This window comes from Chinchilla lanigera, unplaced genomic scaffold, assembly GCF_000276665.1.
Source record: "Chinchilla lanigera isolate Chin_1 unplaced genomic scaffold, ChiLan1.0 scaffold00146, whole genome shotgun sequence".
Classification (NCBI taxonomy): Eukaryota; Metazoa; Chordata; class Mammalia; order Rodentia; family Chinchillidae; genus Chinchilla; species Chinchilla lanigera.
The window spans coordinates 296,503-315,751 of record NW_004955547.1 but is presented as its reverse complement, the minus strand read 5'-3'; the positions used below and the strand labels follow the sequence as shown (position 1 = coordinate 315,751).

The 19,249-nt window shown below is 45.3% G+C and overlaps 1 protein-coding gene across 6 annotated transcripts in view; it reads left to right on the top strand.

The window, feature by feature from the left end:
• Positions 1-4,594: 4,594 nt before the first annotated feature.
• Fmnl3 (formin-like 3) overlaps positions 4,595-19,249 on the top strand; it is a 58,009-nt gene continuing 43,354 nt past the window's right edge. For 2 of the 6 annotated variants that reach the window (XM_005411843.2, XM_005411841.2), the window contains exon 1: positions 4,596-5,045. In XM_005411843.2, coding sequence (XP_005411900.1) covers positions 4,920-5,045 — 126 coding nt within the window. In that variant the 5' untranslated portion in view covers positions 4,596-4,919. Of the gene's footprint in view, positions 5,046-6,191; positions 6,273-19,249 lie in introns of those variants that run through there. The other 4 variants (XM_005411842.2, XM_005411844.2, XM_013508461.1 and 1 more) reach the window with 3 other exon arrangements.

Sequence of the window (19,249 nt, the reverse complement as noted above, 5' to 3'; positions counted from 1 at the left end):
GCGCCACCAGGCCCGGCCATATTTATTTATTTTGCTTTGTTGATTTATTTACATATTTCCTCTTTTCAGACGATGGAGACAGACAGCACATGGATCCTCACGCTATCCACTCCAAGATGTAGCATATTTATATAGCAGTGATCCTGCGATGTCTCTATCTTTGCAAATATTAAGAGTTGGTTGCATCAGAGTGCAGCAGTGGCAATGTCCTAATACAGCTTTCAGATCCCTGGATTTCAGCCACAGTCTTTGTTCTTAATAGACCTCCAGGTGCCTCACCCTCCCTGACTTTGGCAGAGGTAGCAGCCTCCTTGGCACAGCACAGCCACAAGTTCTGGTGGGCATTCCTGGAGCTTCAACTCAGGCTGGCCACTCTAGACTTTCTGAAAGGTTTTATAAACACTTACAGTGCTTTCTTGTGAGTTTAAAACATTTGGAGGGGTTCTGTTTCCTGCACAGATTAAGTGATACAAGCAGTCAGGATGTATCTGGGAGAAATGATAAAGAATAAAAGGTCTTTCATCACAAGGGAAGAATGTGGCAATGTGAGTAGTCATTTATTTGTTCCGTGAGCATGTAACCAACATGAAATGAGTGATACAGCTAGATGCCAGGAGTATCTACCTGCCCTAAAGGAAATTACACAATGTGATGATTTCATATGTTAGGATACTATGTGCTCGCTGAGATGTTGTCAATTAGACTTGGTAGAGAAGCTGGGCATGATGGTACACGCCTGTAGTCCCAGCACTCAGGAGGCAGAGGCAGGAGGATCATTACAAATTCAAGGCCAGCCTGGGCTACAAAGTGAGTTCAAGACCAGCCTGGGCTACAAAGTGAGCTCAAGACTGGCCTGAAATGCATAGTCAGATCCTGTTTCAAAATGACAAAAAAAAAATACAGACTTGGTAGAGAAATCGTAACTTTATATACAGTTTTTTTTTTTTTTTTTTTTTTTGAGACCAGGTCTCATTATGTAGTTCAGACTGGCCTTGAACTTTGGCTGGCTCCTAATACAGTATTCTTTTGGTTTTTCTCCAGTACTGGGAACTGAACTCACGACCTTGCGTGTGCCAGGCAGGCGCTTTTGCCGCTGAGCTAAACCCCCAGCCCCCTAATATGGTATTCTGAAGTAACCTTTAAATTTAGTTGTAATGGATGAGTAGGAATCATCCAGCAAAGAAAGAGAAGAGCATTTTATCTGCAATAGGGAAAAGTATTAAGGGAAAAATATTGGCATTCCCATTTCCCAGGAAAGAGACCAAAGAGGAGGTGTCCCTAAAGACCCAAGGGAGGGAGCCAGAGATAACGTCGGGGCTTTGTTGATGGGGCTGGGGCAGGAGACGAGGGAAGAGGGACTGCGGAGGGCTCTCCAAGCTGGCCACAAGTCTTCAGTCTTCATTTCTCCCTCACTCCTCAAGAATCAGAGTGACATGAGATTTTGAAACCAAAGCCTGGGGTCAGTGCCAGGTTACTTGTTAGATGGCTTTGGTCGTGTTACTTAACTTCTTTTAGTCTGTTCACTCACACATAAAATTAATAACATCTCCCTCCTATGATGTTATAAACATCAAATCTGATAATGGATATATAAATTATGAAGCACATTATAAAAATATTTGTTTGCTCTTGTTATCTAATAGGTAACTAAGTATGTGTTTTTCCTTAACTTCTGCTCATCCTTCTGCCCTGACTTGCTTCAGGTTCTTATCTTCTCCATATCATTTCTGTAAACCTCTCTCAATTCTCAAGTGCTCCTGAAGGAATACTCCAGAGAGCAAACCATCCACAGAACAAAGGGCAGACTCCTCAGCTGAGCACAAGGGACCTCTTGAAGCTGATTCAACCTGCCTATGTAGTTTTAGCTTCTGTCCTCCCACTACACACCCTATACTTCAGCCTCACTGAATCCCTTACCGTTGCTCAAACATCTCACACTTTTCCATAGTTCTTCATTTCTCCTTTGCAGAATGCCTTTGCCCCTTCCTGATCCTCCCCCTTCATTCCATCTCTGTCTGCACAATGATCTTTCTATCTGGTTCATCTAGTCAACCTTCGGCCCTGGCTCAATGTCATCTACTCCCCAGAGCCTTCCTTTATAGTTCATTCTCTCTCTCTCTCTCTCTTTTTTTCTTTTTTTTTTGGTCTTTTTGAGGCAGGATCTCACTATGCAGTTCAGGCTGGCCTTCAGCTCACTTTGTAGCTCAGGCTGGTTTCAAACTCACAACAATCTTCCTGCCTCAGCCTCCCAAGTGCTGGGATTACAGGCATGTGACACTACGCCCAGCTATAGTTCATTCTCTTGGTAGCACTTTGTACACACTTCTATTACGACACTTATCACATTGTTTTATAAACGTTAGTTTGAGAACCTACTAGGTTTCTACTAGATTGGAAACACTTGAAAGAAAAACATTTGTTCATCGCTGGATCTTCCTTGAAACAAATGGACTTTCCCAGCTGAATCAAAGGGTTTATTTGAAAGTTTAGAGAGAGGTAAGGTAGGAAAAGTAGACTGAAGAGGCATTAAAGTTTGGTGATGATATATGCATCCATGAATACCAAGCCAAGTTTTAGTTTTATCCCGTAAAAAGTAAGAAACATTGAAGATAGGTAAGCAGAGAGTTAACAGTGAAAGCAATAATCTAAGGGGCCCCAGAAACTGGAATATGTAAATCTTGTGGTTAAATTTGAGCAAATAAAAGCAAAAATATGGCAGGCATGGTGGCACACACCTGTAATCCGAGCACGGAGGCAGGAAGATTGGTGTGAGTTTTGAGGCCAGCCTGGGCCACATAGTGAATTCAAGGCCAGCCTGAATTACATAGCAAGAACCTGTTTCAAAAAAAAAAAAAAAAAAAAAAGTAAAGAAAGAACAGAAGCACAGTGAGTCTGTCATGAAACATAAGTTAGATTGTGCCACTTCTCTGCCCAAAATCACCCAGTGGCTACCTATCCTACTTAGAGAAAAACTGAAGTCCTTGCAATAATCTATAATGCTCTACACAATATGATTTCTGATTATCTTTCTATTTTTCACTACTCTTTCCCTTGCTCATTGTACTCTGCCTCCTAGTTTTTCCTCTAACATGTCAGACATGTATGAATTGACTCTTTCCTCTGGATAATTCTTCCCCAAGTGGGCACACGGCCTTCGGATCTTTACCTAAATGCAATCTGATTAACAAAGCTTTTCTAACTCCTCCTATTAAAAATCTTAACTTATCTCTCACATTTATCCTCTTTCAGTTTATTTTTTATTAATACTGATCACTAACATCTATACATTTTACTTATTTAATTTTTTACCTCTCTTCCTACACAGAATGTAAATTCCAGGACAAAATTTATGCTCTTTTGGTTCACAGATGTATTTTCAATTCCCAGAACAGTATATGACATAATAAGCTTTTTAATAAGTATCTGTTGAATGAAGGATAAAATATCTAAGTCTGCCAGGCGTGGTGGCACACGCCTGTAATCCCAGCACTGGGAAGGCTGAGGCAGGAGGATCGTTGCGAGTTCAAGACCATCCTGGGCTACAAAGTGAGCTCAAGGCCAGCCTGAACTGCATAGCGAGACCTTGTCTCAAAAAGACCAAAAAAAAAAAAAAAAACGAAGAAAAAAAAAATCTAAGTGATAACATCAGGCGCAGTTAGATCCAGCCTGTCAGTAGAATTGCCTCTGCTTCCTGGCTGTTCTTTTCCTCTGCATTGGCTTCATTCTTATGTAGGTGTGACGGGCAAGACCACCAGCAGCAGCTGCAGGTTTACAATTGAACAGTTCAGCAGCCCAAATGGACACAGTGCTTCTTCCCAGTAAAATTCTTGGAAATGGATCTTGACATTTTGGGCTTGGGTCAAATGACAATCCCTAAATCACTCTCAGAGGGTAGATGAGTAAAGATGTTCTAACTGGCCACACCTGGATCATGGGGCCTCCTAGAATGGTAAAATTCAGCTCTACTTGGAACAGGGGGAGTGGTGGTTCCCTAAAACAAAATGGGGTGCTGTCAGAGGAAGGATGGAGAGTAGGCCAGAAGAAACAATAGATACCCACCACATCATCAGTGACAGCTCACCGGCAGACGACCCCAGAACTCCAGCCTCTCCACTGCACACCAGCCAGAGGGCCCCGACAATTGATAAGGACCTCTTCTCCTACACGTTTCTCACCTGTCTCCGCCGGTAAGGTCTTCCTTATCCTACAAGGTCCGGTTCAAATACATCTCCCTCACGCTGACTGAACAGACGTGGTCTCTCTCCTTCGTCTGGGTATCCCAGTGTTTCTACTTTTTTTGTAGCCAGCTTTGCACACTGTGTCCCTGCGCTTTATGTGCACACATTCGCGCCTCGTGCCCTCCAACAGTGGCGACCGATGCTCACCCCGGCCGCCAGGGCGCGCTGGGCGCCAGGCGCGAGGCTGCCGAGGGCGGGAGGCTTTGTGATTGGCAAGCGCTGCCGTCAATCGGGCGCAGGCGGGGCGGGACGCCCGGGAGGCCCGTGGGCGGGAGGCGGGACGTGCATGAATGGGGCGCGCGGCTCGCGGGCAGCGGTCGGCGCTAGCTCCAGTCCGGGTCGGGAGTGGGTGGGAGGAAGCGAGGTGCGGGGGGAAGGGCAGAGCGCGGGGGGCGGGGAGGGGTAGCGCCCGGGCGGCGCGCCGAGAGCCGCGAGGCCGCGGATGTGAGGCAGAGCTGGTCGCCGCGCTTCCCGGCGCTTCGGAGCGGCTGTGCACAGCGTCGCCCCAGCCTCGCCGCGCGCTGCCCTCGGCGGACGGAGCAGCCCCGGCGGCCCCGACGGCGCAGGAGAGGCGCGACGAGGACCTAGGGGCGAGGGAGGAGCCGGGTGGAGCGGCCGAGCGCAGGGCACCGCGGGCGCGCGGGTGGGGGGCTGAGGCCCCCCGAGGGGCCCCCCGCTGCGATGGGCAACTTGGAGAGCTCCGAGGGGGGCCCGGGCGACCCGCCCTCCGTTCCGCTGCTGCTGCCGCCCGGCAAGATGCCGATGCCGGAGCCCTGTGAGCTGGAGGAGAGGTTCGCCCTGGTGCTGGTGAGAGCCGAGTCCAGCCCTTCTCCTCCTCCCGCCCCCCGGGCCCCGAGCGGCTGTGAGCGGCCACGGGCTGTCCAGGACAGTCCGTCGGGGGCCCTCGCACGACGCCCCTCCGCAGGGCACTTGGAGGAGGGGGAGGAAGAGGAGGAGGAGGAGGAGGGGTCCCCAGCCCGGGGCGGCCCGGGATCCGGACTTCTCTCCCTCCTCCCTCCCACCCTGCCGCCCTGCTCCGTCTGCGCGCCGCCTCGTCAGAATTCCCGGCCCGGAGCCTCTCGCTGCTGGGGCGAATTCAGCCGCTGGGGCCGGCCTGCGCCGCAGCCTAGCCCCGGCTTCTCTGGGTGGGTGGGGAGACCGCCCCTCGCGTTAACATGGAGGCTTCCCAGAGTGTGGGTCCCGCGCCCAGCGCAGACCAGATGTTTGGGGAAAGTGGGGGACTGGGGCGGGGCTGGCAGCTCTTGAAGGGGGCGGAATAAAGAGTGATGCCATTTTACTTATTTTCAGGACGGCCTGCAGGCATCCTGCTAAGTTATAGTGGATTTGCCTAAAAGGCGGAACATGTGGCTAAGCCATTTCACTAGGGTGTTTTTCCCGATTGGAAACCATCTCGTCTCCTTTTCTCCCCTCTTCATGTTAAGCCCTAGTGACTGGTTTTTGTTCTTTTCCTGCAGCCTCTCCGTAGTGTATGGATGGGTTTTTAGAGCTGACTTGGGCGCTCTCCTTTGATGTGGGAATTGGGTGTTGATGTCAGTGCTTCTGTGAAGGGAAAGGTTCCGAGCTGGTATCGCTGAGTCCAGAATATGTTGGGAACCTGAACGTTTGCTAACAGAACAACTTTTGAGAAACTTGGGGAAATTGTTTCTAGTTCTCCAGAGAACGAAGAGGCGATAATATTTCTTGGGTTATTCTTGATATGCCCTGAAGGGCTGACTTCGCCTTTGCTCATGAGTTACGGATTTGGTAGCCTTATTGGATTTCCTCTGCCTTGGAAGAGGGAGATTAGATCTGTTGGCAGCCATGGAGTTGTCTAGGATCCTGGCCTCTGTGATGGTGGAGAGCTTTACATCAGTCCACTGGCACCAGAGCCATCGCAGAGAGGGGCCATGATGACGTCGGAGGGGGAAGCTGTGCCACTGGCACCCCTGCCTACCAGCTCTTTGAAGGATGGAAGGGATCTGGGCCACACATATCCTGTGGCCCTCCTTCTCCCGGCCTCCTCAGGGGGGTGGGGTGAGTCAGTGATTACTAATGTGCTGTGACCATCTCAGGCTGAGGAGAAGTGGCTGGGACTTACTGCCATGGAGAACAAGAGCTCAACTGTTGGGGAAAGAGTGGGAGGGAATCCACCCTGTGAAAACCCCTAGTGAGCGAGCTGGCACCAGTTAGCCATAGGAGTGAGAGGGAAGGATGTTTTGAGGTGAATCGGATAGGAGGCTGAGGCAGGGGCCACTAGGCTTTTGTGAGAGCTCAGAACCAGAGTCCATCATGTCTTCACTGGAGCTTGGTAGGCCAGTTTGTTTAGTTTGCAAATTGATGGTTTACTATTCACAAAATGCACATGGTGCGCTGTTTACTATCCAGAGCACCCAGAGAGAGCCCAGGTCAAGTATGGAACTGGACCTCCCACTTACAGTTCTTCCCTTCTGTATAAATTTTTGATTTGTTGCCTTGCGGCTTTTGTTTTGGTCTTGTTTCTGTGTCCCTGAGCAGCTGCTGATGGAGGATTGCAACAGGGCAGGCCAGGGCTAGTTGGTTGTCTTAGGAGAGGAGGGGAGTTAACCTCAATTTTCTAACACAGAAATTGTGTTTTCTTAGAGATTTGAGTTCTCTAAGTACTGTTTCTTTGTTTGTGTATAGCCCAGGCTGGCCTCAAACCTGTGATCCTCCTGCCTCAGTCTCCCAAATAGTGGAATTACAAGAATATGGCATTGGGGTGGGGATTTAGCTCGGTGGCATAGTGCCTGCCTGGCAATCGCAAGGCCGTGAGTTTGGTTCCCGGTACCAGGGGAAAAAAAAAAAAGAATATGGCATTATGCCTGGCTTTCTGGGGACTCTAAAAGATGTCTCTTTCCACTGTTCCTGAAAGGTGCCCTTGCTACCATTTTTTGGGAGTAGTACCAACTGTGAGCTAGATGTTTGACCTTGGCACAAGTTCAGGTGTATTTCCTGAACAGTCAGGAGAAACAGTATGGAAGAAAAAGCAAGTACTCTTGGTTTTAATCTCTTTGAGCCTAGATTCCATCTTCTATAAAATAGGTCTAATAATTTCTCACCTTGTGAGATTATGAGAACTAGATGTATTAAAGCACCTGGCACCTAGTAAGTACTTAATATAGATTAACTTTTTCCAGTACTGGAGAGTGAATCCGGGGGTGCTCTACCTGTGCTGCATCCCCATCCCTTTTTATTTTGAGACAGCTTAGTTTCTTTCCTTGATGATGTGACGCACACAAGCTGCTCTTTTCTTTTTTCTTTCCTAGTTTGCCAGCTTCATTGTAATTCGTTGGATTTATGAAAAAAGCTGTTTGGGGGAGGGTTATTGAAGTGACATAATGGTGTCCTGGTTGAGCATATGAACTTTCAAGTCAAGAGTGCATTCAAATATTGTCTTCTTCAAGTCTCCTGTTAGAAAAATGTTTGCGCTTAAGTTACTACTTAACTCCTTTGAGTTCCAGTTTCCTGTATGTGCGTGTGTGTGTGTGTGTGTGTGTGTGTGTGTGTGTGTGTCCTTGTGCTTTGTTTTTTTTTGAAATGGTCTTACTATGTAGTATAGTCTGGCCATGAACTCATGGCGATCCTCCTGCCTCAGCCTCCTAAGTGCTGGGATTATAGGTGTGTACCACCATGCTTGGCATTTGTTTATTGGTGTTTTGGTTGTTTGGTTTTTTAGTTTTTTGAGACCAGAGTCTAGCTATGTAGTTCAGACTGGCCTTGAACTCAGTATATAACCCTGGCTGGTGATCCTCCTGCCTAAACCTCCCAAGTGCAGGGATTATAGTCATGCACCACCATGCCTGGCTCTCCAGCTTCTTCTTAGAAATGGGCATAAGAATAGCATTTGCCACATGAGCTTAGTGTGTGGATTTAATGAAACTGGAAGTCAAATATTTGGCAGAATCTGACATCTATATGCTCAGTAAATGGTAACTTTTAAATTTATATCAGCAGTGACTCAGATCACTTGTATTGCCAAAAAATGGTTTTAAGTTCAGAATCCTATGGAGCCAGGAACCCCAGTCTGCCCGCTGTCAGATGGAGGGCTTCCCCAGCCCCGGTATATCTATGGAAACTCCCCTGTAAAGCACCCTGACTGGGAAAGTTGTATGAGTGCTGAGTCAAGACCACAGGCTCCCTGCTTTCTGGTACAGACATATGATCTGATCCACAGCCTGTCAGCTGAGGTTGGAGGGCTCCAGGCCTGAAGTCAATTGTTTCTTTAAGACACTGATCCCACAAGTCCTAACCCAGCCTAGTGGCTTAGAGGAGGGTTTTTACTGGCGTGTTGCAGATGGGTCACTTATGCTTTGGATACTGATCCTAAAGGCAGCTGAGGTCCCTGGTTGGTCCTGAGTGTGCCCTGATGTGAAAAGGGCTGTGAACCTGTTCTGTTACGCTGCTTTTGGTGATCCTTTCTTCCCCAGTTTCTCTGAGCAGCAGTTCCCATGCTGTTGAGTACTAAGAAATTTCAGCTTGGGGCAATTATTGTAGTTCTTTATTAGTACCAGAAAAAGAGCTAGTCTCTGGTCTGATGAAGCTCCAGACTGTTTGGTTCCAACTACTACCCAAGCTCAGTCGCTCAGAAGCTAGTATTCTGGCCAGTGTTGGACTTTGTTTAGAGGAAAGAGAAAGAGAGCTCTCCGGGGTTTGGAAGGATAACTCTCTGTCTTTGGTGTGTTTGCACCCTCGTTTTTCTTTTTATTGACTTATGTAGACCTAAAACTGGGTCTGAACGTTTTGATGCCAGAAAAATCTCTGGCTGTCCTCAGGAGCGGTCTTCTGTTCAGGAGGGTGGGTTGTGTGGCAAGGCTGCCCTGCTGCACTTTCTCCTCACACATTTTTTTTTTTTTTACACATTTTCTTGGTGATGACTGAGAAGTATGGTGTTGCCATAAGTGTCGCCACTAAGTTACTGTATCTGAGAAGCTTTAAGGGCCTCCTTTGACACAGAAAGGGGCTGGGAAAACTTGAACTAAGTATCAAGTTCCAAATAGCCATGTAGAATTTTTTCCCTAGCCCTGGGGATTGTGGTGAATTAGTTTAGGCTGGAATAAAACTTGGGTGAAGGAAAGGACCTTTGAAGTGGCTGATCAGAGGATGAACCTTTTTGTTCAGAGACCTTACTAAGAAGACCCTGGCCACAGAGAAGAGCCTCATTTCCTTGACCTTCATCTGGACCACCCTTAGCCTGGAGAAGGTGTGTGTGTACTGCAATGGATGAAGTGGACACATTGTCATTTGGGACTATTTCCTTGCCCAGAGGGAGATTCAGGTCCCTTCTGCCCCGTCCCAGTACTGGAGATTAAACCCAGAGCATCTGCACTGAGCTACATCCCAGCCCTTTTTAAAATTTTTTTTTTCTTTTTTTTTTTTCCAGTACTGGGAATCGAACTCATGACCTTGCGCTTGCCAGGCAGGCGCTGTGCTGCTGAGCTAAATCCCCAGCCCTCCCAGCCCTTTTTAAATTCCTTATTTTGGGACAGAGGCTTGCTAAATTGCCTAGGTTCAGTGCTAATTTATAATCCTCCTGCTTCAGCCTCCCAGAGTTCTGGGATTATAGGCAGGCACCACCACTCCCAGGTGATATTCAGATTTTTTTGTCTCTTGGAGTAATAGACATTCACTAAAGAAAGTATGGGACAGTGCACATCTGTAATCCAGCAATCAGGAGGCTGAGGCAGGAGGATCACTGTGAGTTTGAGGCCAGCCTGGGCTACATAGTGAGACCTTACCTCAGAAAAGAAAAAAAAAAGAGTATGGGATAATTCATAAAAAAGAAGAGATTTGAGGTTTTGTTTTTTAGGTTTTTTTTTTTTGTACCGGGAATCAAACTCATGCCTTGCCCCTTTTGCTGCTGAGCTATATCCCTGTCCCTAGAGTATATTTTTATTGTTTTTTTTAGGTTTTGGTTTTTTTAGGTTTTTTGAGTCAGAGTCTTGCTGTGTAGTACAGGCTGGTCTTGAACCCCCTCTGTACCCCAACTCACTATGAACTCAGTATGTACTGTGGTGTTGGACAGGCAGCATTCCTCCTCTGCCTCCTAACTGCTGGGATTACAGGTGGGTACCATGCCTGATGGGATTGAAGATTGGCTGATTGATTGATTGGAGAGAAATTCTCACTGTGTAGTCCAGGGTGGCCTTGAACTCACTAGGTAGCCTTAGCTGACCTCGAACTCACAGTGGTCTTCCTGCCTCAACCTCCCAAGTGTTGAGATTATAAACCTGTACCACCATCCCTGGCTGAGATTGAAGATTTGAATTGAAGAAGAACAACCGTGTTTTCTCTAGTTCCTTTGTCAAATGCAGCCAACATGTCTTTTCTTTTTGGAGACAGGATCTTGCTCTGTAATTCAGGATGGCTTTGAACTCACTGTGTAGCCCAGGCTGGCCTTGAACTCATGGCAATCCTGCCTCAGCCTTCTGAGTATGAGATTACAAGCATGCGCCACCATACTTGGCTGCCGGGGTGTTTTAAGACTTTGAATTTTTTTTTCTTTTTGGTGGTATTCATTATATATGAAGTGTGATTGAAATTGTCTGTGAAAATCTGGGCATAGTGGCGCGTGCCTATAATCCCAGCACTTAGGAGGCTGAGGCAGGAGAATCACCTTGAGTTTGAGGCCAGCCTAGGCTGCATAGCAAGACCCTGTCTTTAAAAAAAAAAAAAAGGAACGGAAAGGAAGGAAATAATAAGTGAATGTTTAAATTAAAAAACAAGACTTGGCTTACAAAGTCTTCAATATTTTGAGTTTTCCTAAAATTGAACTTGCTAGGTTGTTATATATAAATGTTTTTAAAATCCTAAATAAAATTTCCTTTTTTTTCTCCTTCAAAGCTAGGGCCTTGTGCATGCTAGGCAAGTGTTCTACCCCTACCAAGCTATACTCATCCCTCCAAATGGCTTTTTAGAAAGATAATAGGTATGAGTGTCCTTAAGGGGAGGAAAAAGGACCAAGAATAGTTTATTTCTTTATTATGAAAATAATGCTTAATTAATAAATTTGGAAATAAAGAAGAAGTTAAAATTACTTGGGTATAAGTAAGAAATTAAAATCACCTGTGTCTCACCATATACTAACGATTTGAAATAGTTAAATATATTTTTAACAACTAGAATCATGGTTTATAAACTGTTTTTCTTTATAATTTCAAGCAATTTGAATGTTCTTCAGTCTTATGATTTTATGGCTGCATAGCACTACTTATAAAATAGTATTTTATTATATTACCTTGCAGGCATTTTGTTATTCCCTATGGGCATGTGCCATTGCACTTGGCTCACTTTGGGTTTTTTTACTATTATAAATAACACTGACGAACATCCTGTGCATAAATATTTGTGAGCATCTCTACTAAATTGCTAGAAGTGGAATTATTGAATCTAAGAGTATATGCTTTTTTCTGGGTTGGGGGAGACAGGCTCTCATTATGTAGTTCAGGCTGGCCTGGACTCACTTTGTAGCCCAGGCTGGCCTCAAACTTGCAGTGATCCTCCTGTCTCAACCTCCCACGTGCTGGGATTACAGGTGTGCGCCACCATACCTGGCTGTATGCTTTTTAAAGACCTTTGAGATACATATCTTTTATGTTTGTTTTTGTTTGTTTGTTTGTTTCCAGTACCGGGAATCAAACTCATGACATCACGCTTGCCAGGCTTGTGCTGTGCCACTGAGCTAAATCCCCAGCCCCTGAGATACATATCTTTTAAAAGAGTTGTGTCTGTTACCTTTTCCACAGATAGTATGTGAATGTGTCCTTTTTCTCTGTATGCTAACCATTTCTGGATAGTTTAACTTTTTAGTAATCTTTGCTAATTTTATTAATAAGATTAATTTCTCTGAACATTTCTCTGAATATTTCATCATAAGCATTTTAGGCATCTTTTTTGTGTCCTTTGCCCTCTGTTGGGGATAATATAGTTTTTCATACTTTTTTATTATAAAATATTTTTCACATTTTTTTTTAGCGCTGGAGATTGAACCTAGAGCTTTGTGCATTCTGGGCAAGTGCTCTACCACTGAGCTACACCCTAGCCCTATTTCACATATGAAAGCACATAAATATTCTGTAAGGATAAAATGAACATCAGTGCGTCCACTGTAAAGTTCTTGGAATTGCTTTCTGTCTCTTATTTCCTCTTTGTGAAACAGCTCTCTAGCTTAGGACTTGTTGAGTCTGTGTTCTGCAGCTGGGACAGTCCAGGTGGCAGCCACACCAATGCTTCATAACTGTCTCTGGGGAAACAATTGCTGCAGCTGCAGAGAACAGGAACTGGTCTTGGTGGAAATAACTAATCTTCAATGAAGTGAAAAAAGAAGCCAAGGTGGAGAGGAAATGAGACCACAGATCCTCCCCTGCACAGGTTGCCTGGGAAGGCTGGGCAGAGCCAGGGCCCTGGTTCTGTGGTCAAGACCAAACTATCTACCCAGAGCTGACCATGAGTGCAGGGGTCAGCAGTGCTGGTTGCCTGAAGCCAGCCTGTCATCTGTGTGCTAGGCCAGTTGCTTCCGTTCTAGGGAAGCATTTTTCCAAGTCTGTGCTGAGCTGCAGCAGTGCCAGGGACAGGCCAAAGGTTCATTCCAGTTTGGAAATGATTTAAGAGAAGGGGGAGGTGCCGGCTGTGGTGGCACACACCTGTAATCCCAGCAATGGGGAGGCTGAGGCAGGAGGATCATTGTGAGTTGGAGACCAGCCTGGGCTACAAAGTGAGCTCAAGGCCAGCCTGAACTGCATAGCGAGACTTTGTCTCAAAAAGATGAAAAAAAAAATGGGGAGAGGGGATAAAAGGGTGCTGTTGCCACAACCTCCCAAATTTTGATTCTTGCTGGGTAATTCAGGACTCCCTCTTTGAATAGCAACAGATGGGAATTTAGGGTTTTACATTTGTTACTGATGAGGGAGAGGAGGGGATTCCAGAATACAGTTGAACTAGGCAGCTGGAATTCCCAAGTTCCTATTGAGGCAGGAGGTTAGGGTATAGCAGATTGGCTGAGGAAGAAGTTGTGACCTTTAATTACAAAATCCCCGCACACGTGCACAGAATAGTTCCCAGAGCCCTGGACATGACCCAGTCAGAGTGTGCCATCTTCCTCTCCTGAGAACTTCAGCTGGTTTTCAGTAGGACAGTCTAGACCTGGCAGCCTGAGGAGTGAGACACACAGAAAGGAGTCACCTTGAGCTGTTCTGCTGCCGTGTTCTTTCTCAGGAGCTGGCTCCCGTCCTGTAGAGTGAGCTTGTTTTCCCACTTTTACTTAGCCCCAGACTTACTCTGCAGAGCCTGTTTCTTTTCCTGCCTTTAATAGTTGTAAAACCTTGCTACCGAGTGCGCTTGTCTTGACCAATTCTTTGTCCAGGACAGGAAGAACCTAGAAACCACTTCTAAGGAGACCCAGTATCCCAAAGCCCCGCTGGTCCAGAGATAACTCTTGTCTTTGTTTCTCACCCTTCTCCCTACTTTTTCAGTCCTCCTCTTTGCGGTGTGTGTATGTGTACGCACGCTAGGAACAAATTTAAGACCTGTGTGCACTGAGGTGCTAGCGCATGCTAAGATGCTTAGCGCGCACTCGGCTGCTGAGCACAGAGCCAGCCCCTTTCCAGGTTCCTGTACCCTTTCTGCCTTTTGTCACCTCACAATAACGGTGTCAGTGGGGAGTTTGTGTGTTGGGTAGGGGAGCACCTAGGGAGGGTTTTTGGGGGGAGTTTGGAGCAGTGTCTCTTAACCCTTAGCTTTAGTAATTGCCATAGTTTTTTTTTTTTTTTTTTAATTGCCATAGTTTTAGTTTAGAAAGTACTTAGCAGGGTGTGATGGTGCACGCCTATAATCCCAGCACTTGGGAGGCTGAGGCAGGAGAACAGTTGCAAGTTCGAGGCCAGCCTCGTCTACAAAGTGAGCTCAAGGCCAGCCTGAACTTCATACCGAGACCCTGTCTCAAAAAAAAGACAAAAAAGAAAGTACTTTGAGGTCATTCAGAGGTATCTTAAATATTATTCAGAGTCAAGGAGGGCTCACAGAATTACCTAGATGGCAGATTTTTTGTTTTGTTTTTTAATTTCATTTATGTAGCCCAGGCTGGCCCGGAACTCACAGTGATCCTCCTGCTTCAGCGTGCGGAATGCTAGGATTACGCCCAGCTTGTTTATTTTTTGAGATAGGGTCTCGTTATGCAGTCCAGGGTGGCCTTGAACTCTCCATGTAGTCCAAGTAGGGCTCTTGCCTCAGCCTCCTGAATGCTGGATTGCCAGTAAGGGAAAAGATTAGGCTATTGTATGGCAGTGATGATTTTATTCTTATTCTTATTTCTCCTTCCTTATCTCTTAACCCGCCTTTCTACCCTCTCTCAGGGTTATTGGGCCAGGTTGGAGTAGGGGCTGTAGCCGTGCCTCTGGATCCCTGTTGATCTGCGCATCAACAGAAATAGATGCTCTCTTTTTTCCTTATTTGCTCATCTCTGCTGAAATCCACAATGGAGGATATTATGACTCTTCCACTTGCCCAACCCCTCTAAATATGGGTGTGAGCTGGGGTTTAGGTTCTTTAAGGAGTATTCTGTTTTTAAAACTACTTCTAGTTTAGGGCAGTTTCTGCTGTTTTTACCAGCATTCTTGTAGGGATTTGGGGAGCCAGGCCCTAGATCTTCCTATAATTTTCCTTGAAACCATAAAAAAACAAAACAAACCTGTTCTGGGAGAAAGTAGCTGGTTTGAGATTTACTGGATCAGACTTGGTTTGAAAGACCATTAGTTTGAGAATCAAAGCACCTAAGTTGTGATCCAGTTTTATAGTCTTATTTTCTCAGCTAAATGACTGTGGGCAAATCCTGTAACCTTTTTAGCCACTTTTGAGGGGATAATACCTACTATACAGAATTTTGAGGATATTTAAAGGAGATAACAGTGAAAAGACTGTTATCTATAAAGTTTCTACAAGTCAGTGTTTGTTGTATGTACATTACCACACAGCTTATATTTGCATAAGTTGCAGTGATTTTCACCTGGGGGAGATACTGTCCCAGGAGATACTGTCTCACTTGGGGACCGAGTGAGAATGTTTTGGTTGTCACACTGACTAGGAGTGCAGCACAGGGTGCCTTAGTGCCAGGGATGTTAAACCCTACAGTGTTTAAGTCAGTCCCACACAGTGAAGAAGCATCTGCCTCAAATGCTGGCAGCACTCCTCCCAGAGTTGCTTTCACTTACCTTTTTTTTGGTTCCAGGAATCGAACTCAGGACCTTGCACTTGCCAGGCAGGCACTGTGCCACTGAGCTGTATCCCCAGCTTCACTTATCTTTGCTTCCATTGACCTGTGTCCCAGTTGGGGATGAGGCTCCTAGAAGAGTAAAACTGAAAGCAAACTCATAATTTGTGGGATGGCACACCCTTGTAATCCCAGCATTTGGGAGGCTGAGGCAGGAGGATTGTTGCAGGTTCGAGGCCAGCCTGGGCTACAAAGTGAGCTCAAGGCCAGCCTGAACTGCGTACTGAGACCCTTCCTCAAAAAAAACCCAAAAATAAATTTAAAAACCCCAAAAAACAAAACATAATTTGTGGGATTTCTTGATTTTCCTACTTCCTGTTCAACTCAAAAAGGAGGTGGACCTTTTTATTACTTCTGCTTATAGTTTTAGTGGCTGATTCCACCCTGCCCCCCACCAGGAATCGAACTCATGACCTTGCGTCTTGCCAGGCAGGTGCTGTGCCTCTGAGCTAAATCCCTAGCCCCATTTTTTTTTTTTTTTTTTTTTTGGTTTATGGCTGATTCTTTCTATAATGTGAGCTTTACCCTAAAATTCATTAAAGAACAGTTGAGAAATACATACTGTACCCACCCCCTGGTTAGTTTTTCATGCTGGCATACGAGATTTTGGTAATTTAGGAGAATGTTTAAGAAATCTTTTAATAGTGCTTTTGAGTCTTGGGTAACAGATCTGTTTGAAAATCTCATCAAACCTGTGGCCTCCCCCATAACTATGTGTGCACATACAGTATTTCAGAGGGTTTAGTGGTCATTCTTAGATCTGCTGGGGAAGTCCTGGCTTTGAGCCTGGAGAAGTGGAGAGGTGTGGAAACTCTTGCAGGAGCTCTGGTGTCAGTGTGGATAAAATGATGCCTTTGGGTGGTTTTAACAGAGGGCTGTTTGAAACTTGGCTGATTTCCATTCAGAGGGAGAGATTCAGGCCTCAGGGCACTTTGATTTTACTTTGATTAAGGGTCAGTTGTGGAGGGGGTAGATGTCAGAGCTCTAGCCCTGCACAAGAGCACCTCTGGGAACATTCAGTGAGGGGCGATAGGATGGGTTTGACAAGTCCTGGGGAACCAGTGGCCCCTGACAGTGGGGACCAAAGGTTAGGTCGCATCCTGTGTATGGAGGAGGTGCCTGGCCAAAGCTGCAGCCTGTGCTGCAGGTCTAAGGTCCTTCAGAAACATTCAGGTATTTGGCTCCCAGGGTTTGCCTGAGAGAGGACTGGGAGTATCTGTGTCTCTAGCAGTTATTTCTATGCTTTAAATCTTGTTTTCTATCTTACAGAAAGGAAATTGTGCTAACGTTTTAGAAGAAAAATTCAGATCTTTTGGGAGGGCCTTATGTTATGAAAAACTTTCTATTTCTTTTGTTTTATTTTTTTGCCTTTATTTATTTATTTATTTTTTAAAGATAGGGTCTTGCTATGCAGTTCAGGCTGGCCTTGAGCTCACTTTGTAGCCCAGGCTGGTCTCAAACTCGCAATGATCCTCCTGCCTCAGCCTGCCAAGTGCTGGGATTATAGGTGTGTGCCACCACATTTGCTGAAAAACTTTATTTCAAGACAGCACTAACTACTTTTTCTGGGTGGAGTCTTTCATCTCCTTTCAGGAATGGCTCAGTTTCTAATACCCATTGGATGCTAGGATTTAACGCATAGAGGTTATTAATATTTGTTGGATATATGGTACATGATATTTTTAGGGGTTGTTTATTTAATTTGGCAAGTCTATGAGGTATTTGTTTTACAGGTGATCAAACCAGGGCTCAGAGGACTTAACTAATTGGAGAAGAGCTTGGCTTAAATGTCACTAATTTAGAAAGGGCTTAAACAAAACACTTCGGTTAGATTATTTTTTCCATGCTAAAAAGACTGCTAGAAAATATTTCTGAGAGATGCTTAAGCAAGCTTTGATTCTTTTTAATATGGAGATTTTAAATGCGTAGGAAGAGTTCTGTGACAATACAGGTAAAACAGTTAATAACAGTGGTTACTCAAAAATACTAAAAACCAGTGAGCATGATGGCACATGCCTGTAATCTCAGCACTTGGGGGGCTGTGGCAGGAAAATCACTGAGAGATGGAGGCCAGCTGGAACTACATAGTGAGTTCAAGGCCACCCTGGATTGCATAGTGAGACCCTGTCTAAAAGAAAATACAACACTGGTTACCTCAGGATGCAGGGAGGGAACTGTGGTGGGAGGAACAGGAGAGTCAGAGAATTTCGTTTTTTTATAATGTCTACATTTTTTACAAAGAGATATTTATGTGTTATATAATTAAAAGGCATAGAAAAGGGAAAAAAAACACACTGGAAATTATGGAAAGGAAAAGTTAAAGAACAGTTTTATATTAACCTGGGTGAGACAGATGATGTCGGTAGTTGTTATTAATGGCAGGGTAAGTGGTAGACTTTTTTTTTTTTTTTGTACCGGGAATCGAACTCATGACCTTAGGTATCCCTGGCCCCTGATAGTTGTTTTGGAAAGCATTTCATGGGGTCTGACAGTTTAAAATGTGTATACCCTGTAGCCCAGGGTAGGAAACAGTTCTACAGAACTGTTACACATGTACACAGAGGTATATATGTCAGGTATATGCAGGCTTCTTTGTTGAAAAGTAAAAAAGTAGAAGCATCCCGATTTTCCCATTCACCTGCTTACTCAAGGAAAATCCTGGGATTTAGTCTTGATCATTTTTTTTCTTTCTCCACGGTTATTCTTTCAATAAAGCCTGCTGATTAATCTCCAGAAATACACCTCATACCCACCCATCCCCTTTCTTTCTGTTGCTACGTCCTCTGTGCAAGCCAGTGTAGTTTGCTGTATTATAACCCGACAACCGTTTCCTCTGTGGTCCCTCACCATTGTCCCATCCTTTCTCCACAAAGCATCAGACTTGAAACACAAATCGGTTAACATCATTGCCCTGGCCCTTGTTGGGAAGGAGGAGGAATAAGAGGAAAGTGGGGAGCAGCAAACACCCCCACTCCAGGGATGGAACCCAGGTCCTTGCACATGCCAGGGAAGCTGTCTATCACTGAGCTTCATTGCCAGTCCTTTTTAAATTTTATTTTGAGACAAGGTCGCATTGAGTTGCCCAGGCTGGGCTCTAGCCTTTGATCCTCCTGCTCAGCCTCCAAGAGTGCTAGGATTACAGTTATGCTCCATCTGCTTGCCTTAGGTCTCACTGTTTAAACATGCCACCACTCAGAACTCTTCCCCTTACTATTCTCTATCTTAGCATCTTCTTTAGTCTTTTGTATTAATTACCATTTTGAAATTATTTGATTATTTATTATCTGTCTCTCCGGACTGCTAACTCCTGAGGGTGGTGACATTATATTTGCTTATCATTATACAGCCAGATACCTGCTATGGGGTAGGAGGTTAATAACTGGCTGTGGCTAATGGGAATGTCCAAGATATGTGTATGTGCAAATATAACCTAAAAGGGCAGTTAAAAGAAGGCTAGCTATAATGCCTTATAAAACCATGTTTGTATGTAAATGTGTAAAAAAACCTTGAAAGAATCAACACTAAAACATGGTGCCCTGTGGTGGGAATGAGTAGGGTTGGGCACTGAATAGTGACTATTCCTTTTTTTTTTTTTTGTATTTTTGAGGCAGAGTCTCAATATGGAGTTCAAGATGGCCTTGATCTCACTTTGTAGCCCAGGCTGGCCTCAAACTCTCAGCAGTCCTCCTGTCTCAGCCTCCTGAGAGCTGGGATTACAGGTGTGCACCATCAC